Source organism: Micromys minutus, assembly GCF_963924665.1.
Source record: "Micromys minutus genome assembly, chromosome: 11".
Lineage (NCBI taxonomy): Eukaryota > Metazoa > Chordata > Mammalia > Rodentia > Muridae > Micromys > Micromys minutus.
Window position 1 is genome coordinate 1,362,377 of NC_137980.1, and position 25,569 is coordinate 1,387,945.

General features: G+C 38.4%; 1 protein-coding gene across 1 annotated transcript in view; it reads right to left on the bottom strand.

The window, feature by feature from the left end:
* The window catches only part of FAM81B (family with sequence similarity 81 member B), a gene marked incomplete at its 3' end in the record, with an annotated part of 62,095 nt that overhangs the window by 18,426 nt on the left and 18,100 nt on the right, over positions 1–25,569 (bottom strand). The window contains exons 3-6 of the mRNA XM_080925339.1: positions 17,037–17,280; positions 11,191–11,309; positions 8,009–8,138; positions 4,376–4,482 (exon numbers count right to left, since the gene is read on the bottom strand). Coding sequence (XP_080781465.1) covers positions 4,376–4,482; positions 8,009–8,138; positions 11,191–11,309; positions 17,037–17,280 — 600 coding nt within the window. The remainder of the gene's footprint in view (positions 1–4,375; positions 4,483–8,008; positions 8,139–11,190; positions 11,310–17,036; positions 17,281–25,569) is intronic.

Sequence of the window (25,569 nt, forward strand, 5' to 3'; positions counted from 1 at the left end):
ATTTGAGTGTTTTTCTTGTTTCCTCTTTAAAAGCTTTCATTTCTTTATGCTTTTCCTCCTATTCTTGTTTAAGGATCTGTATCATCATTTTGAGGTATGATTTTGGGTCTGAGTCTTCTTTTTCTGGAGTGTTTGGCCTTCTGATTTTTGCTGTGATCAGATAGCTGGGTTCTGGTGTTGCCAGGTCGTCTTGGTTTCCATTGGATAAGTTTTTCTCTTTCCTCTTGCCATCTTGTTGTCTGTGTTTATATGTGGTCTTGTTGTCAGTGATTTGTTCCTGTCTCTCTCTTGTACCTTGCCTGTGTCCCTGGATCTCTGCTGTTCCTGGTGGCAGATGGCTTGAGCTTTTGGTCAGCAAGCATGGGCCCTCCCAGTGGAAACCGAGTCCCTTTGGCAGAGTTACTGCTCCCTTGAACCAATGGGGGGGGGTTGGGGAGGTGTGCTTTCTGCATGCTAGGCCCAGACCTCTCTGAGCCCTGGCTACTTGCAGTACAGTCTTATCAGGCCTGTGTACTTGGATCTCCACTGTTCCCGCTGGCAGTTGACCTGAGCATTTGGTCTTGTTTATTTTTTATATAGATGAAACAAGGCCAAATTTCACACCCAGGGAAATTCTAGGAAGACTTAATTGGAAACTGAAAGCACAGCAGAGGCTAGCACAGAGCTGTGGTGAGGGCTAATGCCTTCATAATGCAAATGGTGCAAATGCCTTGGTTGGCATACTTAAACAGCTCCATTCTAAATCAGTATTACTAGACCACTTATGACCCAAGTGCAATTGCATGTCCTAATTATTCAGTTTATGGTTTTAGAAGACTTAAAGATTTTTAACACTTAAGAATATGGCTTTGACAAATTGAATGTAAAAAAAAATTAAAAAATAAAAAGGAAAGGGAAGGAAAAATATCATGGATTGCCATGAACTTGTAAGTACATGAGATAATTTTATTTTTATAATAATGTTTTTGGTGCATATGGTAGATGATGTGCTTTTGGGGGCGGGTTGAGTCAGTTTTGAACCTCATGTCAAAAATGAGAAATTAATTCTAATATATTTTCTACTAACTTCATTCCTATGAGTTTTCTTAAATTAATTTATGTTAAGGAGTAGGGATGCATGAATAGAATATCCATCCAACATGTATCAATCCCTGGGTTTGATCTTCAGCACTGGACCAAATAAAAATGAATGAGTGTCTTAGAGGATGTATGGATAGTAACTACCTGAGCTACTCAAGCTTTCCAGTTAAGCATGCACTATTTGTGTGATTCAGGCAGATCATTTACTCACAATAATTTAAAAAATGCCCTGTCTTGTGTATAATGATAAGACTTGAGATGCAGGCCTCGCATCACTTTGAATCTTGAGGTCTCTAGGATTGTTAGGTATGTAGCTGCCATGTTTGTGTTTTTATTTCTGTCTGTGTCTGTTGAACAGTTTTACTCTTGCTTTATGTCTGTTTAGCTTCTTACTTACCTATGCTTTCTTTCCACTTGTTTGTGTTTAGGATAAGTGACATACATAAATTCTCAATGCTCACCCATTTACCAGCTCTTATTTGTGTTTGAATGTGTGGCATGCCAAGTATACAAAGATGGACACTTTTCTACCACGATAATCTTTTCAAAGCTAGGAAATAAGATTAGATTTTATACTTTTATGCCACTGACCTAACATCCTTTTTTCTTTTCTTATAAATAATTATCTGCTAAGCAGTACCAGCCATAGAAATATTTAGGTAGTAACATGGGCTGCCACTGTCAAACCTTTATTAAAAGATGGCTGGTTTTCATGATATAAATATTCTTACTATATGAGCATTACATGTTGACTTAGGATATCACTTAGCTGGCTAAAAAAAACCCCAGGAAGGTGGTGGCTCCATGGAGAACTCCAATGCACATGTGTGCTGTTTGGCCTAGTAATAGATGTCAAAACAGTAACTATCACACCACCACACAACATCAAGGTTTCCAAGTTCAATTAATGAACAGTGGCTAACTAAAGTCTTTAAATATGAAGATGCTTATTTTATTTATGTGAGTCCATGAAGATGTGAATTCTATACATAACTCACTTAAAATGTAAATTTATGTCTCAAAGTGCAAATATCAGCAGTAACATACTTTTGGAACATTGCAGAAATACTTAACTGTTGTTTAAAAGCAACTTTGATAAATGTTAAAACCTAATGTGCTAGGTTAAAGCATAGATACTCTGATATCAACCTACTCACTAGACTTTGTATTTATTCGAAATTCATTTTTAACATACATTTCATTCCAAAGATGAACAGCCTTAATGGAAAGAAATCCTACAATTGTTAAGAAAATGACTTTAATATTTGATACAAAGTTAGACAAATGATAAAGACTAGGCAAATCACAAAAAGGAAGGTAAAGTAGTGAAGTGAATGTAAATTACAACATGTCTGCTTTTCCATCTGGTAGGCTTCTAACATTATACAGGCTACATGCCCAGGTCTGGAAAGTCTATGTTGCTGATAAACTACAGACTTCTAAACTATTTAAGAAAGAACCTTACAAAAACCAACCAGTTAACCATGTAAAAGTTCATTTTATAGATATATAGACTTTAGGTCTGGTTAATTTTTCTGTGTGTCATTTTATTATTTACAAGTTCCTTAGAATAAATTAAAAATATGCTCTTTGACCTAGAAATTATTATCTTATGCTAATTAAAATGTAAAGTTGGCATGCAAAGTAATAATAGTCTTTGCTATGGCATTCTGATGCTCAAATTGGTCATTAGATTTTGTTCTTTTTGTTTTATTTCAAGACAGGGTTTCTCTTTGTAACACTGGTCAATCTGGAACTGGCTTATAAACCAAGCTGGACTTGAACTCAAGAGATCTGGCCTCAAACTCATATCCATCTGCTCTGCCCCCTCCCCTCTGCTTTCCTCCAGTGTGGGGGATTAAAGGTGTGTGTCCTTCACTCTTCTTTCTTCTCTATGGTCTCTTTCCTCCCGTGGATAGTCTTCTGCCTTTACATCACATGGAATCCACTGCCTTCTCTCTCTGTCCATATGGACATCTTTTTCTTCCTATTGTTACTTCCTTCTGACTTTCTGATCTGAACATATTACGTACACATGCACACCCACATGCACACATGCAAAAGCACACATACATTTAGGTTCCATACCCTTTGGTTGTGAGACCAGCCTTTAATGGCTGAATCACCTCTCAGCCCAAGATTCCACACATAACAGAAAACCTGAAATACTTGTCTTTCTGAGAGGTGTTTTATTTCACTTAACATAATCATTTCCAATTCCACTTTCTCATAAATTTCATGATTTCACCTTTTCTTTACGGGTGAAGGAAATTCCACCAAGTATGGCCTACATTTTCTTTACCCTTACATGTATTGATGGACATCTAATCTCATTGTATATTTTAGTTGTGAAGAAAACAGTGACATCACTGATGTGCATGTGTCTCTGTGATATCCTGACTGAGTATGCTTCCGACATATAGTCTCAAGAGTGCAATAGTAGGGTCATATGGTAGCTGTATGCTAACTTCCATGGTAGCTGCAAAAGCTTACAGTCTAAATTATATATCTTAAAATGTTTGCATTTTCACTTTCTCTTGGAATATTTTTGTCCTAAATATAAAAAATTGATATGTTTCCTTTACTTAAGAAATTCTTGTCTCCAAAATTTAGCAATGACATCATCTTTTGGGAAACATAAATTTTCCATTTTACTATGACTGAAGTATACATTATGTCATACTGTGGTTTGTGAGCTTAGTGTCTTTGAGGTACAAATATTATGGCGTCTTTAGTGGTCAGTGAGAATTCAGAAGAGGTGTGGAAAATGGAGAAAACATGGTTTTACCCAGGAGCTGGGGGACAGAGAGGGAAAAGAACAAGACACAAGGAATGCTAAGATCACAGTATCCTAGTGTCTTTGTGCTGTATTAAGTGGTCATTTAAACAAGAAAGGGAACCTTGAGAATGGTGGCAGTCATCCAAACATTTGTTCAATCCTCTTTATTACTTTCTCCTTCAGTAGGAAGAATCCAGTTTGGAAAGGTAAAGCCTTTCAGAAAGGGTAATGGAAAGCAGCATGGGCAAAGCTGCAGAGGAAGTAAACAAAAAATCTACTAACTTAACATTTTAAATTTGAATAATATAAATTATGTTCAAATTAGTATTCACATTTATTCCTTATGAACATTGTATAAATTACCTCAGTGTGAACTGTCCCCTGGATTGACTTGCTACTTTATGTTTTGTTCAGGCTCAAATGTCTGGAATAGGTTTTATTTATTGCCAGTGTTTTCATTATAAAAAAAACCTTTGACATTCACTTCACAAAATTAAAAATCATCTATTTACTTACTTGAATTCCAAGAGGTTCATTTCATGCCGATAATCTCCTTGGACCATCTTTAAATTTGAGGTGTGCTCAGAGGTGGAAGCCTCTATCTTTCCCAAGAGCTGCATTATCTAAAGGAAGTAAAAGTGTTCATGTGTGAGAGCAAAGCCTCTAGCATGTTTGCACTAAGACTTTATTTCTGAAGAAGACTAGAGAACTTCTGTAGGCTACCCTCAGACCTTCCTCATCCCTCTGTTATCCCAGACACAATTCTCATGGTTGCTTCTAACACTGGAACAGAACATGAAGGGCAGCTTTTCCCCACCCCTGCCTATAGCTCCTGTAATCATCCCTGCCTATACCTCCTGTACATCACCTCTGCCTATACCTCCTGTAATCACCCCTGCCTATACCTCCTGTACATCACCCCTGCCTATACCTCCTGTAATCACCCCTGCCTATACCTCCTGTATATCACCCCTGCCTATACCTCCTGTAATCACCCCTGCCTATAGCTCCTGTAATCATCCCTGCCTATACCTCCTGTAATCACTCCTGCCTAAACCTCCTGTACATCTTCCCTGCCTATAGCTCCTGTACATCTTCCCTGCCTATACCTCCTGTAATCACTCCTGCCTATAGCTCCTATACATCACCCCTGCCTATACCTCCTGTACATCTTCCCTGCCTATACTTCCTGTACATCTTCTTATTGTCTTCTCTTCCCATAGCTTCCAGTACCAGCAAGTATCCCTCCAGTCCTCACCACCATTCCTGTGAACAAACCAGCCTTACAGACAAGTAAAATAGGCAAAACTCAGCCAATAAATACACTATGAAAATGTAGAGAGAATACAGAAACCAGGGAATAAAAATGTCACACAACCAAGACAAACCCAAAAATCAACACCTAGACCTTTAAGCACCTTAACCCAGATGCCAAGACACCAGCATAGAAAACATAATAGCAGCCAGAACAATATCAGAGCCCAGCTATCCCTGGGTATGCAAACATAGCTGAAACCCAAGACAATGACCTTAAAACCAACTTTATGAAGTTACAATATCTTTCATGAAGAAATAAATAAATATAGAAATCTAGGAAAACACAACCAACAGTTGGAGGAAATGAATAAATCTCTTTTTAAAAAAAAGAGTAAAGAAAAAAAACAAATTAAGGAAACAAACAAACAAAAAACTGTTCACGACTTGAAAATGGACATAAAAGCAATAAAGAAAACAGAAACTGAGGGAATTCAAAAAATGAAAACTTTTAGGAATTTAAAGAGGAACTACAGAGGCAAGTTTCACCAACATAGTACAGGAACTAGAAGAGAGAATCTTTGTTATTGAAGATACCATAGAAGAAATAATACATCCATCAAAGAACATATTCAATCTGAAATATTCCTTACACAAAACATCCAGGAAACCTGGGAAACTATCAAAAGACCAATGCTACAAATAATAGGAATAAAAGAAGGTAAAGAATCTCAAAGGCCCAGAAATTATTTTCAACAAAATCATAGAAAAAAATTTCCTAACCTAGAAAATGAGGTGACTATAAAGAAACATGCAAACACCAAATACAATAGACTAAAAAAGAAAGTTCCATTGCCACATAATTATAAAAACACTAAACATACAGAACAAAGGACGGATATTAAAAACTATAAATAACCAAGGAACATATAAAGGCAAACCTATTAGAATTATATCTGACTTCTCAATGGGGACTCTAAAATCTAGATAGGTTTTGACAAATGTTGCAGATGCCAAGAGAGCACAGATAGGAGCCCAGATTATTATACCCAGCAAAAATTTCAATCACCATAAATGGAGAAAATAAGATATTCTATAGTAAAGTCAAATTTAAACAATATATATCTACAAATATGGTCCTACAGAAGGCACTATGAGAACAAATCCAAACCAAGAAGGTTATTTACATACACAAATATGCAGAAAATAATTTCACATCAGCAAAACCAAAGGAAGGAAAGTATAAACATAACACTACCACTACCACCACCACCAGCAGCAGCGGCAATAAAAAAACCCAGAAACCAATAATCATTACTTACTGAGATCTCTCCATATCAGTGGTCTTAATTCCCCAATAAAAAGACACAGACTAACAGAATAAATGAATACAAAACAGGATTCTGCTGCATATAGAAACACCTCAGCATCAAGAATAGATATAACCTTAGGGTAAAGTGATTGAAAAAGATATTCCAAGCAAATTGACCTGAGCAAACTGGTGTAGCTTTCTTATTATATAATAAAATTGACTTCAAACCAAAACTAACCAAAAGAGATGGGGAAGGACACAGCATATTCATCAAGGGAAAGATCTGCCAAGATGACATTTGAACTCTTAACATCTATATCCTCAAGGGGGTACTGGTTTATAAATAAACACTACTACATCTTAAGTCATACCCTAGCCCTCACACAATGATACTTGACAGATGAATGTACCAACTCATGATGTTCACAAACACTAGCACTGGCTCATTCTTTCCCAATCAGTGAATAAGCAAGTAATCACTGTGATCAGGGGGAATTTCAAACTGCCCCAAATGCAAGAAGAAAAGCACAGGCTATGTGTCTGAACTGTGCTAAGTGGAAATTGATAGAACAGAGTGTATATGAAGAAACCAAAGCCCAACTATTTGAATATTAGAAATGTTTTTTAATTCTAGTATCTCACATACCTCTGAGAGTTACTATGAGAGACATACTTGGCCCAAAGTCTCAACTACTGGGCTTAAAACCAGTAGTGCTGTGTGTGCCTTGAGCATCCTTCCCACCCCCTTGGTCCCAGCACAAGGAGTGCCATTCCTCACATGGGTACTTTTCATTCATGGAACTTAATAACATGTTCTTCATGGCATCCCACAGATGTCTGTCTTCCCTTCCTTCCCTATCTGTGTCACAGGAGTCTAGTTCTATTTCCCTGTCTCATCCAGCTCTCTGTCCACCATTCCTCACAGATGTGCCCTTGTGAGACTTTTGCTCATCTGATTTCCTTCATTATATTTGCCTCTCAAAGGTCTGGACTAATAACAAGTATCAGTGAGAAAACCCACTCTGCAAACAGTTTTCCCAGGAAACAAGGAACCACTGAAAGGACATGAACAAATCTAGTCTATTAGTGATTTGTAGGTAGCTCAGTATCACTGGGCCGAGAAGGTGAGTCCAGTTGCTCAGGTACTAGGCACGTCAATTAAAGAAGCAATGTTTATGATCCAGATCTAAGGGTGTTTATGCTTTTCATAAAAGATCCAACCCATCTCAGGGTTTAAATATATATATAACATTATCAGCAACATGAATGTTGGGTTTTAAGTAATACTGGCTCCCACGAGAACTGCTTGTGTGAGTGTGTGTGTGTAATCCTGGGCTCCACAGTGTTAAAGGGATTCAGAAAGTGAGCAAATACAGCAACGATGGAAGCAGCCCATGCTCATGGTGGAAGTCTATGCTGGGACACAAGAGGCACTCATTAAATGTCTGCTGGTTCAACCAACTGAACTAATGTATATGAATAAGCTTCGGGTTAAATATTTCAAGGCAAAGGTTTCTCTTTTTGGTGTAGGCCTTACTGCTGACAGTAGCTTATAATGCCCTACAAATCTTCTTTCCAGTTACCTTCACATCCAAGTTTTTGGAAATGGTTTCTAGTGCAGAAACGAGTTCTTGAACTGATTTCTCAATCTGTCGGCACTCATGCCTGATGAACTGGATGTCTCCAGAAAGCTTCACAATGCTTGAATCACATCTAGGGTCAAGATGGAAATCTGTGTGAGATTATCAGGCTCACAATTTGTAAAATCTACAGTAGGATCTAGGCATTCACTTAACATCAAGTTTCATGTTGGCAGATATGATAAGGGGCATGGAGAGACAGAGAAAGGCTAGCTTGGTCACAGTCACAGCACTGAGGTGCTGTGGGGACACCATGGTGAGTGGAAGGAAACTGCATTTCAGCTTCACAAAATTGTCTTTTCTTTCCCTCCCCCTCTCTCTCCCTCCCTTCCTCCCTTCTTTTCCATTCTTTCAGCTCTTTCTTCCTTCTTTTCTCTTCTCTTCTCTTCTCTTCTCTTCTTTTCTCTCCTCCTCCTCCTCCTCCTCCTCCTCCTCCTCCTCCTCCTCCTCCTCCTCCTCTTCTTCTCTCTCTCTCTCTCTCTCTCTCTCACACACACACACACACACACACACACACACACACAAATACACAAATATACAGTAAGATCTTACTGTGTACCTCTGACTGGACTGGAACTCAATGTGTAGAACTGGCTGGCCCTGAACTCACAGAGATATATACATGCCTTGTCTCCTCTGTGCTGAAATGTACTACCACACCTAGATAAGCAAAGTGACTTTTATTGATTTCAGTGCTTGGGTAATATATTCTGCTACCTATGATAATTATGATAATTTTTCCTTTCCTCTATCAAGTTCTGAATCTGCTTTCCTTTCTCAGCTGCCAACTGCCAATTTCCCATTTGGCTAAAAAAAAGTCATAATCAAACAAAATTTTCTACTCTATCCTCAAAAACCAATGTCCAATTCTCCTTGCTTCTAACTAAACTTCTCTTCCTGGACTGGTCTCAAATTTGTGTTGCCTCATGGGACAAAGGCAATTCACACTGCCACCTGAATGCACATTGGTCCTTAGGCAGCACTGAGTGTTTTAGGGAAAAATTCTGGTGAGAGAAAGGGTTTGGCAGAGAAGAAGACACAGAACCACCTACCTCTACATTGTGCCTCAAGCCTCTCTTGGAGATGCTACCTGCTGCCTTAAGGAACAATTTCAGCTGGTGCTCCTATTTGAATGAATGTGAGAAGAGAGCACCAAGGAATAGCCCTTCTATAAGACTGAGCTCCTAGAAACTCTCAAACATTTTCATTCTATAAAATAACTGCTTTTAATCACCATTAATAATAGGCACTTACTAGGAACTGCAATTTCATTTTTGTCACGCCAAATAACATAAATGTCTTAGGATTACTAATAGTTGGTAAACCACAGAACTACATTTTTTTTTAAGATTTGTGAAATCCTTCTGGTTTTCATCATACCCCTGAGATAACCCTGTGTGTGCTACAACTCTCCATACAAATCCTGCCTAAAGATAGCTGGTCTCCCAGGAGTGCTGACACACCTTAGATCACAGCTCTCCTCACCCCATTACCACACAGAGAGAGCTAGACCTCCAAAAGTGCTGACACACCTAAGATTACAGGCTCACAGGCTTACAGCAGGGACAAGCTTTAGTCAGAGACAGAAAGACCAGCTAACACCAGAAAGAACCAGATGATTAGAGGCAAGTACAAGAACCTAAGCAATAGAAATCAAAGCTACTTGCTATCAGCAGAACCCAGTTTTCGCACTATGTCAAGTCCTGGATATGCAACACACTGGAAAAGCAAGATTTTGATTTAAAATCACATCTCCTAATGATGATAAACTACTTTAGGAAGGACATAAATAAATCCCTTAAAGAATTACAGAAAAACACAATTAAACAGGTGAAGGAATTGAACAAAACCATCTAGGATCTAAAAATGGAAATGAAAACAATAAAAAATCACAAAGGGAGGCAACCCTGGAGACAGAATACCTAAGAAAGAGATCAGGAGTCACAGATGAAAGCATCACCAACAGAATACAAGAGATAGAAGAGAGTATCTCAGATGCAGAAGATACCATAGAAAACATTGAAACAACACTCAAAGAAAATACAAAATGCAAAAAGCTCCTAACCCAAAACATCCAGGAAATCCAGGGCACAATGAAAAAAATCAAACTTAAGAATAATAGGTATAGAATAGAGCAAAGATTCCTAACCTAAAGGGCCAGTAAATATCTTCAACAAAATTATAGAAGAAAACTTCCCCAACCTAAAGAAAGAGATGCCTATGAACATACAAGATGCCTGCAGAACCCCAAATACATTGGACCAGAACAGAACTTCTCATCATATAATAATAAAAACACCAAATGCACAAAAGAAAGAAAATATATTAAAAACAGTAAGGGGAAAGCATCAAATAACATGAAAAGGCAGACCTATCAGAATTACATGAGACTTCTCACCAGAGACTCTAAAATCCAAAAGATCCTGGGCAGAAATCCTAGAGACCTCAAGAGAACATAAATGCCAGCCTAGGCTATTATATTCCGCAAAACTCTCAATGACCATAAATTGAGAAACCAAGATATTCCATGGCAAAAAACAAACAACCCCCCAATTTACACAACATTTTCCCAAAAAATTCAGCCCTACAAAAGATAATAGATGGAATATTCCAATACACACCCTAGAAAAAGCAAGAAAATAATCTTCAGTCAACAAACCCAAAAGAAGGTAGCCACACAAGCATAAGTCTACCTCTAACCAAACCAAAATAAAACAAAGAACAGGAAGCAAGAATCACTGGTTCTTAATATTTCTTAACATCAATGGACTATGTAAACACTGCATATTATATTTCACAGAAGTACCACACATGGTGAATTTGTATCTTTATGAGGGTGTTTTGAGTATAAATGGTAGCATTTGGGCAGGAGAAGGCTGTAAAAACAAGACTCTGGTAACTTCCATTAGAAGAACAAAACAACTGGGCATTCTATGTAAGGGGCCATGGGATTGACAGTGAGCATCAGACTTTCAACTTTTTGAGACACTTGTCAACCACAGGTCACCCACTTAGCTTGATGTAAATTGATAGCTAGTTTTTTTTTTTAATATAAAATTCTTCTGGGAGATGTTCAGTAGCCAACAGCTAGCTGGCAAATGTGTGTTAAACATGCTTGTTCTCACCTGGCTACTCTTCCCCTAAGGTCTCCAACTCCTTGTAGGTGTTTGATGTTTAGATCCTGCACTGCAAAGTTAGTTCCTGTGGCCGCCTGGTCTCGGATTCTTATTTGGTCTTCTAGGAGCTGTAATTTTATCGTAAGACCATTATTAATTTCCAAATATTCACGATAAGAGAAAATCACTAAAATCTATATTAAACCGGTTAAACAGATGGGATGAGAGGGAGAAGGATAGAGAAAGAGAGATAAAAGATAGAGAGATAGATAGATAGATAGATAGAGAGAGAGAGAGAGAGAGAGAGAGAGAGAGAGAGAGAGAGAGAGAATTGAATTTTGCTTTTAGTGAGGGAAGCTGATGCAGTTTCAGATGAATACCAGGGACAAATGAGCTCCCAATAATTTTGAACACTAGCCATAATGCCAGGCTTTATGTGGAATATCTCAATTTAAAAATATTGGCATTTACTATGTAAGTAAGTACAGGCAGTTCATCAAGAAACTGGGAACATATCTACCTTAAGATCCAGTTGTACCAATCTTGGGCATGTACCCAAAAACTCTACATCTTACCACAGAGACACTTGCTCATTCACATTCATTGATCCTTAATTTATAATAGCAAGAAAAAGGGAACAGCCTAGATGTTAACCAACATATGAATGGGAAATGATTAAGTGATACCTTTACATAATGGAATATTGTTCAGGTATTAAATAAGAAACAAAATTTTGAAATTCTCATATACATAGATGGAGCCAACTCAGACCCCAAGAGAAATGTGTGTGCACTCTCTTATACATGGAGAGTAGCTTTTATATGTTCAGTAGGCATGTGGTAATCCATATAACCCAGTTTAGAAATAGAGAGAGTTTAGGGGGTTTGGGAAAATCTCTCAAGGAAGAGAAAGTTTATAGTTATGGAGAGATGTGACAGAGACAGGCACAGGAGTTTTAAATAGAAAAGAGGCAAGAGGGGTTAGAAAGGGAATATGGGGGAGGTGCAGATAATACTAAGGACCGATTGAGGGTCATAGGCACATTTAGTAACATGGGGGCTTCTTAAAACACATGCACATAAGAAAGAAGTATAAAAGGAGTTACCCAATAATGGAGGAGACAAAACCCAAACTAGACATCATTCTGAAGATCACTCTACATTTTATAGTGATTATAAAAGACTTGTGTCATATGTGCCTTCAGATTTTATCCTTATTAGTCACATCTCAGTTGAATCCTGGATTTCCCTATAGTACCAAGTTGGTGTGCCAGGAATAGTGGTTTGAAAAGTGTTTTACACCAATATGTAACTATTAACTTAAAAATGGAAAAAAAAGCCTAACTATTAAATGTAGATTTATGTTAATGTGATACATAGTTGGGCAGTGGAGAGATTGGTGGGGGAAGGTCGAAGAGCAGAAGTGGAGGTAGGAGGCAGAAGGGAGATTCTTGGAGGGATGAAGATGAAGCTCTAGAAGGAGGATCTAGATCCAGGTGGACTTAATTGGTGATAAATAGATATGGATATTTTTAAGGGATTCTATAGGTCTTTTGATCTCATATAGAAGGGCAGTTTGTATCTTTGTCCATTGGATGTAATCTTATTGTATAGAGGGCTTGTGGATTGAGAATTTAATATATAAACCTGCTTGAAAAGCTTCCAGGCTTCGGAGTCCTGTTTGTGCTGGGCAATGGAGAAATGGAACTTGCTGGGGGGGTTGTATCCACCTGGGACAGAAGCAACAGGGATGATGGAGTGAGCCATGGTGCCTGGTTCTTAGAGGTGCCCTGGAGTGCCAAGAGGTATGGGGACCGAAGGTGTGTGCTTGGCTCCATGCTGAAATGGCGTCCATGGGGGCTGATAAAAGGTTAAGCCATCCATTTAATTTTATCACAATTAAAAGTCATGTTTTAGTTGACAAACAACTTCCGTGTTTGCTGACAAACAAAACATTTAGCTGAGGAAACATGCACAGTACTTAGGGAAAAACAAACAAGTTTAGTGACATCTGAACAATGCCCGAACTGTGCTTAAATTTGATAAACTTTACAAATCAAAAGGAGTTTTTAAAAGAGTGAGTGCTAGAAATGAAAAAAGCCCATTATATACAGATTTTCCATATTTTTTAAGCTGATGGACTAGAACAATCTAGGAGCATGGAAAACCTGAACATCAGACACAGACTAGAGGAGGCCTCTGGAGGAGGATGGTCAGGTTTCTGTAAGGCTGTGGCCACCCCATGCCATTGAGTATCACAACTGGACTCAAATAGGGTTCAAACTTTTTAAAAAGGGTGTTGAAACATTGGGGTGGGATGAGTAATGGGAGTGATGTGGGATGATGTGTGTGGAGAAATGTGAATGAATTAAAATTGATTACACGTGTAAAACTGAAAATCTAATAAAATAGTGTGTATGTTTTCAAATGTAAGCATTAAAGCATAGTTTTGGAGTTGCCTTTTGCATTGCTTTTCTTTTAGTAAAGGCCAGAGTTGAGCCAGGTGTGGTGTGTAAACCTTTAATCCAGCATGGATCCCAGCACTCTGGAGGCAGAGGCAGGGAGATTTTTGTGAGTTTGAGGCCAGGTTGTTCTAGAACAGTCAGAGTGACATAGTGAAACTGTCTCAAAAAACAAACAAACAAACAAACAAACAAACCAACCACCACAGAGATGAAATAACTAGCCCTGCTCAGTATGGACTATTTTCCAGGACAAATCCAAGTAAATCAGTGTAACAATGACATATTGCAGACAATGCAACACCGTCCTGTGCTGTAACAGCGATGCATTGAAGATGTCTGTAACCCTCGGAAAGGGAAAGCTACACTAAGACATGAGTGTTCATGTGTGTGTACATATGTGTGTGCATGTGTGTGTGTGTGTGTGTGTGTGTGTGTGTGTGTGGAGAGGGAGAGAGAGAGAGAGAGAGAGAGAGAGAGAGAGAGAGAGAGAGAGAGAGAGGGAGGGAGGGAGGGAGAGAGAGAGAGAGAGAGAGAGAGAGAGAGAGAGAGAGAGAGAGAGTGAGAGAGAGAGAGAGAGAGGAGAGAAGTACACATTTGAGCAGAATCATGACTTTTTAGTTGCTATGCAGAATACTTAAGTGTTTAACTTTATATAAAACCATGTAAATGCACTTTAAAAACAATTAAGCTATAAAAGCACAAGGAGACATGACAGATGCCATTGCCAAGGGTTTCGATGATGTCATGAAGACAGCATGTGCCTCTGCAAGGATGGACTGCACAGGCCTTTCCATCTTTGTGTGTTGTAGCCCCTTAATGGTTGGTTGAAATCATAGTGAAAACACTAATAAAAATGTGGAGCCAAACCACAGGGGCATATAGGGAGCTTATTGTTAAATGTTTAGTAATGTGCCCCTGGCTGTCACTCTTAGTATATGAAATATCTTATCATATTGCACATAATTAAAAAGTGCTAAAAACCTCCAAAGATATATTAGCATATGGCAGAAGAAATATAAATTATCATAGGAAGATTAACAAGTGGATTCAACATCTTCAAGAAAAAAAACAGCACTTCATTTCTGTACATTAGCAATGATTGAAATAATAAATCTTGATGTTGGCGAAGGCTCAGTGTAAAACATATCATATAATACCAATGGAGTGTAAATTAGCGCAGAGCTTGTGAAGCCAATTTAGCAACATATATCAGGAGCTTTAATAGTGTCTACACCCTACTAATTCCATTTCTAAGAATATACGTTGTGGAAGTAACTCTATACTCAAGAATATTTCAATATTAAGAAAACAATTAATGATCTATATACACTTATGTAAAGAGATTTTAGTGATGTGAGTTTATTTTACACTAAAGATTGTGCTTGGATTGATAGTCTGTCTCCTAAGGGGAATGCTTGCAAGGATTGAGGAAGGTTTCTCTGGGTGTTTGTAGAGACAGCATTTGATGGTAGAATTTCGAGAATATTTTTCCAAGTTTCAACTTCTCTTCCTGAACTTTCAAATGAATTATGATGAAGAAACATTGCTTTTTCCTACAATAAGCCATAAACATTTCCTTTACTGAGTTAAAAATAAATTAATTTTGAAACTTACAGTGAATTCCTGGTTAAAAACCTTTTGTTTGTCTAGGTTTGGTGGTACAAGTCTGTAACTCTGGTATTTGGAATGCAAAGGCAAAAAGAATCACAGGTCAGCGATTCTTAAAGGCCAGTATCTATCTCTCTCTCTCTCTCTCTCTCTCTCTCTCTCTCTCTCTCTCTCTCTCTCTCTCTCTCTTTTATTTTTAAAAGGAACAAGCCACTCACTCTGCTGTTGCAATTGTGGTAAGATACCCTCCACCAATTCTTTCAAGGACTCGAGTTAAGCATTATTTCATATTTCAATATCTCTTTAGGTAAAAAATGCAAATGGGCTGGCTGAGTTGATGAATCCAGTTTCCTTTAAAATATTGGACTAGCAAATTTCATCCACTTCCCTATATAATGTTCTTTAACTAAGTTCTTTACCAATGCTAGCCTAGTAGTTTCTGCTTTGCAATGTTTAGATTCCCTTAAAACTTTGGATGCAGGTTTGTGGTCCTTGGAACAGTGTCAGGACTTGCATATGCTAGGCTAGGCTAATGTTTAACCACTGAACTGTGCCTTCAGCTTTTGATTTTGCAGTACAAGGCCTCACACAGATGGTCCTGGAGCACGTGATTTCCCTGAGTCTTGCCTCCAGCTGTTGAGGTTACAGGCATGTGTCAATATGCCCAGGAATGGAAACAGTGTTCACACATTCAGTTTTATGACTTCATGGAGAGTTTTACATTTTCTCCATCCTCTCAGTGGCATTGTAGAGTCCACTAGACCTACATGCAGACTTACAGGAGCTCATGAGCCACTTGTACTGAGTTTTCATGGGCATTGTCTGGTTTCTTTCTATTAAAAATAAATCTATTCCAGAATTTCACTGGTACTTGATGAGGGGAAGTGCAGAGCAGTACATTGTTGTCAGTTTTCATAGTTGTACAAGTTCAGAACTTTTGCCTGGACTATACTTTCTGGATCCCTTGCCCAAACACCATTTGTGTAGACTTATGATGTGTAAGCACCTTAGAACTCTTAAAAAGAAGGTCTGTAATTGAAAAGTGTTTTATTTAGTGTACAATTTTTATTTGACAAAAAATAAAAAATCATTTTTAGACAAAGCTTCACAGAGAAACCCTGTCTCAAACAAAACAGAAAGAACATTTTTTTTGGGGGGGGGTGTCTGGTGTGTGACTTCGTAGTGAACTAAACTAAATCTAAGCCTCGTGGAGATTATACTGTGGAAGGAAAACAAACATATAGTACCAGGCTAAGTTGTGAGAACTATGGATAAAAACAAAGTTTAAGAGAGGCTGTGACTGTTGCAGTGAGCATGGAATACTCTGGGGTGATGGAAGTGCTAACATACAGGGTGGCATTTGAGCAGAAACTTCAAGAAAATGCAGAACATTCATAGGGCTGTCTACAGAAAGATAGTTAGGCTGAAGTTAGCAGGAAGGTTGGCATGGGCAGAGATAAGAGAAGACTGGGCAGTGGACCATTGTTGGATTGTTAGTTGATGCACCCACAAAGCTCTACTTCAACTTATGTCAGCCTTATGGACTTAGACTAATAAAACCTATGAGCACAAAATTTGACATATTAAGTCTTTACTGTCTCATACGAGATATACAGTATTTTCTAAGGAAAGTTTTGCTTTCATTACTTTTTATCATAGCAAGCTGTCTAAAGTTTAACTCCTCTGCATCAATAGCTGCAGCACATTTCTAATTGAAAAAAATAATTTTGACGGTCAGTATTCTTTGTTGGGTGGTGATGGCAAGACATGGAAACAGATGTACCTCAATGTTTTTGTTGAGTTTCTTGACGATGCTGGTGATGGTCTGTATGTGACTTTCTAGTAACTTCCTGGCAAGTGATTCTTCTTTTCGAAAGCCCTGGCTTCCATGGAGGCAAGCAGTGATGTCCTCCTTGATGCGGAAGGCCTGCTCAAGGAGAAAGGCTATGGTGTGTTCCTGGTTATTCAGCCTGTCTTCTAGTTGACTTGTCTGTTTGCTTGGCATGGCAGGAAGAAAGGGTAAACCCCTAGTCAGAAGAAGGACACACCATAATGTTACTAGAGTGAACATGGTTTTGTCACAGTCATCATTCAATTGCTATGAAGAGGCACCTTGGCCAAGATGAGAAAAAGCCTTCTTCTGTGAATTATGACTTTATATACCCTTGTATACAATTCTATTTTAACCTAAAAATTCAAATTTTTATATACAACATTAAAAATACCAAATTGGGAACATAAGAGATCACCCAGTAGGTAAGATACTGGCCATGCAAACATGAGGACCCATGCTCATATCTTTAGAACACCCATACAAGACCAGACACAGTGGGATGCACCTGCGACTTTAGCCCTGGGGAGAATAGAGAAAGGCAGATCCCAGCCAGCTTAGCCAAATCTATGAGCTCCATATTCAGTGAGAGATTCTGTCTCAAAATATATGGGGGAAGATGACTGAGAAAGAGAACTTATACCCACACAGAGAGAGCTGGTCTCCCAGAAGTGCTGTCACTCTTAAATTCACAGGTGAGACGAATACTTTTGTTCCAATAACTAGACAAAGAAGGACCCACCAGGAGACCATAGGGCTCAGGAACCAAAAAGCAACTGGAAACAGGATCCTTCCAGCCTTCATATACTCCCCGGAGTTCACACTGTGGCACAGCTATCCAGACCCAAATCCTGCCCGGAGAGAGCTGGTCTCCCATGAGCACTGTCACTCCTAAGTTCACAGGCCCATGTAGATACAGACTCCAGTCAGAGATAGCAAGACCAACTAACACAAAAGATAAAGAGATGGTAAGAAGCAAGCACAAGAAACTAAGCAACAGAAACTAAGGCTATTTGGTGTCATTACAACCCAGTTTATCCACTACAGCAAGTCCTGGATACCCCAATACACTGGGAAAGCAAAGTTTTGATTTAATATAACATCTAATGATGATAATAAAGGACATTAAAAAGGACATAAATAACTCCCTTAAAGAAATACAGGAGAATACAGGTAAACAGATAGAAGCCCTTAAAGAGTAAACACAAAAATCCCTTAAAGAATTACAGGGAAACGCAACCAAATAGTTGAAGGAATTGAACAAAACCATCCAGCATTTAAAAATGGAAATACAAACAATAAAGAAACCACACAGAGAGATAGTCCTGGAGATAGAAAATCTAAGAAAGAAATCAGGAGTCATAGGTTCAAGCATCACCAACAGAATACAAGAGATAGAAGAAAAAAAATCTCATGTGCAGAAGATACCATAAAATACATTGAAACAACACTCAAAAGAAAATGCAAAATACAGAAAGCTCCTAATGCAAAACATCCAAGAAATCCAGTATACAATGAGAAGACCAAACCTAAGAATAATAGGTTTTGAAGAGAGCAAAGATTCCCAACCTAAAGGGCCAGTAAATATCTTCAACAAAATTATAGAAGAAAACTTTCTAAGCTAAAGAAAGAGATTCCATGAACATAAAAGAAGCCTACAGAACCCCAAATGGATTGGACCAGAACAAAAATTCTTCTCATCATATAATAATCAAAACACCAAATGCACAAAAGACAGAAAATACATTAAAAGCAGTTAGGGGAAAAGGTCAAGTAACATATAAGGGCAGACCTATCAGAATCACATGAGACTTCTAACCAGAGACTCTAAAAACCAGAACATCTTTGGCAGAAGTCCTAGAGACCCTAAAAGAACACAAATGCCAGCCCAGACTACTATACCCAGTAAAATTCTCAATGACCATAGGTTGAGAAACCAAGATATTTTGTGACAAAACCAAATTTATACAATATCTTTTCAAAAATAAAGCCCCACTAAGGATATAGATATCCTTTAGATAGAAATAGATAGAAAACTCCAACACAAGGAGGTAAACTATATCTTAGAAAAGGCAAGAAAGTAATCATCTTTTCAACAAACCAAAAACAAGATAGCCACACAAACATACTTCACCTCTGAGAACAAATATAACAGGGAGCAACAATTACTTTTCCTTAACATCTCTTAATATCAATGGACTCATTTTCCGAATAAAACACACAGACTAACAGACTGGATATGTAAACAGGACCCAGCATTTTGCTGTGTACAGGAAACACATTTCAGTGACAAAGACAGACACTGCCTCAGAGTCAGAAGAAGAAAAAAAATTCCCAGGAATTGGTCCCGATAAAAATGCTGGAGTAGCCATTCTAATATCGAATAAAATCGACTTTCAACAAAATGTTATCAAAAACACGAGGAAGGACATTTCATACTCATCAAAGCAAAAACCTATCAAGATATATTCTCAGTTATGAACATCTGTACTCCAAAGGCAAGGGACCCACATTCATAAAAGAAACTTTACTAAATCTCAAAGCATACATTGCACTACACACAGTAATAGTTGGAAACTTCAACACCCCACTCTCATCAACACATGGAAACACAAACTAAACAGAGACACAATGAAACTAACAAGTTATAAACCAAATAGATTTAACAGATATCTAAGAACATTTCATCTTAAAACAAAAGAATATACCTTCTTTTCAGCACCTAATGGTATCTTCTCCAAAACAGACTTAATACTATTACTTTTCAAACTACTCCACAAAATAGAAACAGAAGGAACAATACACAATTCCTTCTTTGAACCCACAATTGTGCTTTTACCTAAACCACACAAAGACCCAACAAAGAAAGAAAACTTCAGACAAATTTCCTTTATTAATATCATTTCAAAAATACTCAATAAAATTCTTGCAAACCAAATCTAACCATACATCAAAACAATCATTTATAATGATTGAGTAGGCTTTATCCCAGGGATGCAGGGATGGTTCAATATATGAAAAATCCATCAATATAACCCACTATATAAATAAACTAAAAAAAAAATCCACATAACCATCTCATTAGATGGTGAGAAAACGTTTGACCAAGAACAACACCCCTACATGCTAAAAGTCTTAAAAAGATCAGGAATTCAAGCTCATACACAAACATAGTAAAAGCAATATACTGCAAACCAGTAGCCAACATCAAACTAAATAAAGAAAAGCTGGAAGCAATCCCACTAAAATCAGGGACTAGACAATGCTGCTCATTCTCTCCCAATCTATTCAATATAGTACTGGAAGTCCTATCCAGAGAAATTAGACAACAAAAGGAGGTCAAAAAAATCTAAACTGGAAAGGAAGAAGTCAGAATATCACTATTAGCAGATGATATGATAGTATACTGGAGTGACCACAAAAATTTCACCAGATAACTCCTAAACCTAATAAACAACTTCAGCAAAGTGGCTGGATATAAAATCAATTCAAATAAATCAGTAGCCATCCTCTACTCAAAGGATAAACTTGCTGAAAAAGAAATTAGGGAAATAATACCCTTCACAATAGTAACAATGTAAAATACCTTGTTGTAATTCTAACCAAGCAAGTGATAGATCTGTCTTACAAGAACTTCAAGTCTCTAAAGAAAGAAATTGAAGAAGATCTCAGAAGATGGAAACATCTCCCATGCTCATGGATTGGAAGGATCAACATTGTAAAAATGGCCATCTTGCTGAAGGCAATCTACAGATTCAATTCTATCACCATCAAAATTCCAATCAATTCTTCATAGAGTTATAAGACCAATTTGCAAATTTATTTGGAATAACAAAAAAACCCTGGATATCAAAAATTATTCTCAACAGTAAAAGAATTTCTGGGCTCAAAAAGAGCTTCCCAACCTCAAGCTGTATTACAGAGCAATTGTAATAAAAAACTGCATGGTATTGGAACAGAGACAAGGGGGTATATCAGTGAAATAAAATTGAAGACACAGAAATGAACCCACACACCTATGGTCACTTGATCTTTGATAAAAGAGCTGCAAACATTTCAGTGGAAAAGAACAGTATTTTCAACAAATGGTGCTGGTTCAGAGGTCAGCATGCAGAAGGATGCAAATCCATTCTCATCTTCTTTTACAAAGATCAAGTCCAACTGGATCAAGGACTTCCATAAAACCAAGTACACTGAAACTAGTAGAAGAGAAAGTGGGGAAGAGCTTAGAACACATAGGCACAGGGGAAAATTTCTGAACAGAACACCAATAGTTTTTGCCCTAAGACCAACAATCAAACAATGGGATCTCATAAAATTGCAAAGCTTCTGTGAGGCAAAGGACACTGTCAATAGGACAAAACTGCAAACAACAAATTGGGAAAAGATCTTTACCAATACTATGTCTGATAGAGGGCTTATGTCTAATATATACAAAGAACTAAAAAAAAAACTGACTCTACAGAACCAAATAAGCCTATTTTAAAATATGGTATAGAGCTAAAGGAAGAATTTTTAACTGAGGAATACCGAATAGCTAAGAAACACCTAAAGAAATGTTCAACATCCTTAGACATCAGGGAAATGCCAATCAAAACAACCCTGAGGTCCCACCTCACACCAGTCAGAATGGCTAAGATTAAAAACTCAGATGACAGCAGATGCTGGCGGGGATGTGGAGAAACAGGAACACTCCTCCATTGCTGGTGAAATTGCAAGCTGGTACTAACACTCTGGAAATTAGTCTGGTAGCTCCTCAGAAAATTGGACATGGTACTACATGAGGACCCAGCTATACCACTCCTGAGTATATAAACAAATGATGCTCCAACAAATAACAAGGACACATGCTTCACTATGTTAATAGCCGCCTTATTTATAATAGCCAGAAAAATCCAGATGTCCTTCAACTGAGGAATGGTTATAGAAAGTGTGGTACATTTGCACAATGGAGTACTACTCAGCTTTAAAAAACAATGACTTCATAAAATTCTTAGGAAAATGGATAAAATTAGAAAATGTCATCCTGAGAGAGGTAACCCATTCACAAAAGAGCATTCATGGTATGTACTCACTGATAAGTGGAAATTAGTCCAAACCTGGGAATCCCTAAGATACAATTCACAGACCACATGAAGCTCAAGAAGCAGAAAAACCAATGTGTGTGTATGCTTCAGTCCTTCTTAGAAGGGGAACAACATACTCATAGGAGGAAATACTGAGAAAAAGTGTGGAGCAGAGACTGAAGGAAGGGCCATCCAGAGCCTGCCCCACCTGAGTATCCACCCCATATGCAGACCCCAAACCCAGACACTTGCAGATGCCAAGAAGTGCATGCTGACAGGAGCCTCATATAGCTGCTTCCTGAGAAACTCTGCCAGATCCTGACAAATACAGAGGCTGGTTCTGGCAGTCAACCATTGTACTGAGCATTGAGTCCCGAATGGAGAAGTTAGAGAAAGGACTGAAGGAGCTGAAGGGGTTTGCAACCCATAGGAAAAACAATATAACCAGCCAGACCCCTCAGAGCTCTCAGGAACTAAACCACCATTCACCGTGTACAGATGAGCTCATCTATGGCTCCAGCTGCATTTGTACCAGAAGATGGCCTTGTCAGTGGGAAAAGAGGTCCTTGGTCCTGAGAAAGCTTGATGCCCAAGTGTAAGGGAATCCCAGGTTAGTGAGGCAGGAGGGAGTGGTTGGATGTGGGGGGAGCACCCTCATAGAAGCAGGGGGAGTGAGGATAGGATAGGGTATTTGCAGACAGAAAACCAGGTAAGGGGAAAACACTGGAAATGCAAATAGATAAAATATCCAATTTAAAAAAGAGAGGGGAAAAAAAAAGAACAGAAATAATCATAAAGAGAGAGGGAGAAACAAACATTATGTCAACCTCTGTCCAACTCGTGCTCGAGCGTGCGCGCGCGCGCACACACACACACACACACACACACACACACACACACACACACACACACACACACACACTATCACACACACAGGAGTGTTTGCAGGGTTTCTATGAAGATCTGTTTTGTAATAGTAAGTAAAATGGCCACTACAAAAGAATCTTATATCCAAACAAAACTGTACAACATTGTATACAATGTCTTTCTCTTGGTGACTTACATCATTCTTTACCTTATTAGTGTTTAACAGTAGTATATTAACTTCACAGAAAAGGAAAACAGCTTATAGAGTAGGTAAACAATTGCCCAAAGTCATTCTGGACACGTGACTACCTCACTTGATTATTTTATTCCTGAGTACAGGTCACAGATTTCTGACCGTTATCTTTAAAGGCTACAATTTCATTAAATTTATTTAGTGGAATTATATTAACAGTTAGCTAGTCTGCAATGCTATTAAATTTCCTGGGGACTTTCATTATGCTGAAGTCCTGTAAGGGGGCCTTATGTTCCCTGGGTCTTTTGTTTAACACCCAGAGCTTCTTCAAGAGCACTCATTTAGAGGTGTATTTCAGTGTGAGCTTGGATGAGTTCTGAAGACTTCAAGTGTCAGTTAGTGTTGTATGCAGGTGTGCATAGTAAGTACTCCAAAGAATAACATAAGCAAATAGTGATTTGGGGCTATGTAAGCAGAAGTCTAGCAGGACTGGCCCAGCAGTGATATATTAGACCGAAAAGCTCTCAAAGAGGCAGGCTCCCTTGGAATACTTACCACCATGGAGTATACCTTGACCTGCAGCCTGAAGGTACTTGTACCACCTTGAACTGTGTTTATATTTCAAACAGAAGAAACAGAGGGCAAAAAATGAGGTGTTTACCACATGAACTTGTCTATCCTTCCTTCTTTAAAATGAGAACATCCTGGAGGACTCATCACGGCACCCTGTCTCTTTCACTGACTGAAACAATGACAAATGGACAGATTTTTGTGATTTAAAAATAGTTTATATGACTGTGAAAAGACTGATGAATCAGGCAGCCTGGAACTGAGGGGTTTCCCCAGGAATCCATTAGTGAGATTATGCATGTCAAGAGAGACTTCCCAGCCTTTGGATGATAATCAACTATATAACCTTGTACGACCACCTGAGCCTAAATCACCTAGAGAACCACTCTACACTGCCAGTCTGCAGAAACTGTGGGGAATTATTTGGTGTTTTATGCTACTGTATTTTGACAGACTTTGCTACATGGTAGTAGATAAGAAATAGAGACATCGATGTATCTGAAACACAAGATTAAGGTGGTGATTCTGGACACAAGGGGAGGACAGACATCATAGAGATTGATCACTTAGAAGATAGAAAGATTGGAAATGAGTTTTTGAAAGGCAGTTATTTTACAGGTTCTAATCTGTGTTTAATAAACAATGGTTTCTTTAATCAAAGTTGCAATTAAGAAAACACTAGATGTAGGAAAAATAATTGAGATAGTGAATATACACACACACACACACACACACACACACACACACACACACACAGAGAGAGAGAGAGAGAGAGAGAGAGAGAGAGAGAGAGAGAGAGAGAGTTGCCCATTGGTTAGACTGAGATGTATCTAGAATCTAGATATAGAGCATTAGATGTTATCTGAAAATTTGGCAATAGATGACTTAGGGAGGACAGTATGATTGGGTGACATGATGTGTGCCATGTATGTGCATGCACATGTGTCATGGGAAGAAGGCATTTTCAGCATTGCTGAGTTTGAGGAAGGGGCTAACAAGACCACAGTTCCCAGCAACCTTATAGATGCCAGATGCATATAGGCACTCCATTGGGATTGTCTGTCAGCTACAGACTTACAGTGTCTCAGTAGGTATCTATGAAAGAGGGAGAAGAACCTGTTACAGATTCTGTGGTCTGAGCAGGTTATAGGCTGACATTACATCTTCACAAGCATCACTTACATAGAAAAGAGCTGAATTATCCATCTTGGCTCTACTCTACCCTACAGTCCACCTGGGCCTCTATTTTATTTCATTATCATCCTCAGCTCTATCCAATCCCAGATGCCTCCTTGCCATTGACTAGATGCCCAGGGACTGGCATATAATACAGAGGAATCTGGTATTCTGGAACAGCCCTTGGTTTTATGGAATATATTTTCCCTATATTCCATAAAATATATTTTATGGAATATATTTTTATGGAATATATTTATGGAGTCCCAGTGACTGCAGAATCACTGCTGAGGCTGCCCCAAGACCATAGTAGCTCCAGATGGGGCTTCAGTGACCCAAACAGCTTTAGCCACCTTGAGAACTCGAGATTTTAAAAGAGAAAGAACCTGGAGAACTAATGTAACCACTGCCAGATCCAAAAGGAACCCCAATTCCCCTAAAGGCAGTGGCTCAACCCAAAATGACAATCTTTGCTCTGCCAAAGCTGGACTATATGAGCAACAATTCTTAGAAACCAGTAAAATGGGAGTCTACCTGCCAGAAAGAACCACTTCCCTTGGTTATACCTGTGGTTACAAATCAAAGCCCATGCTGGCCTCCAGACTCCTTCACT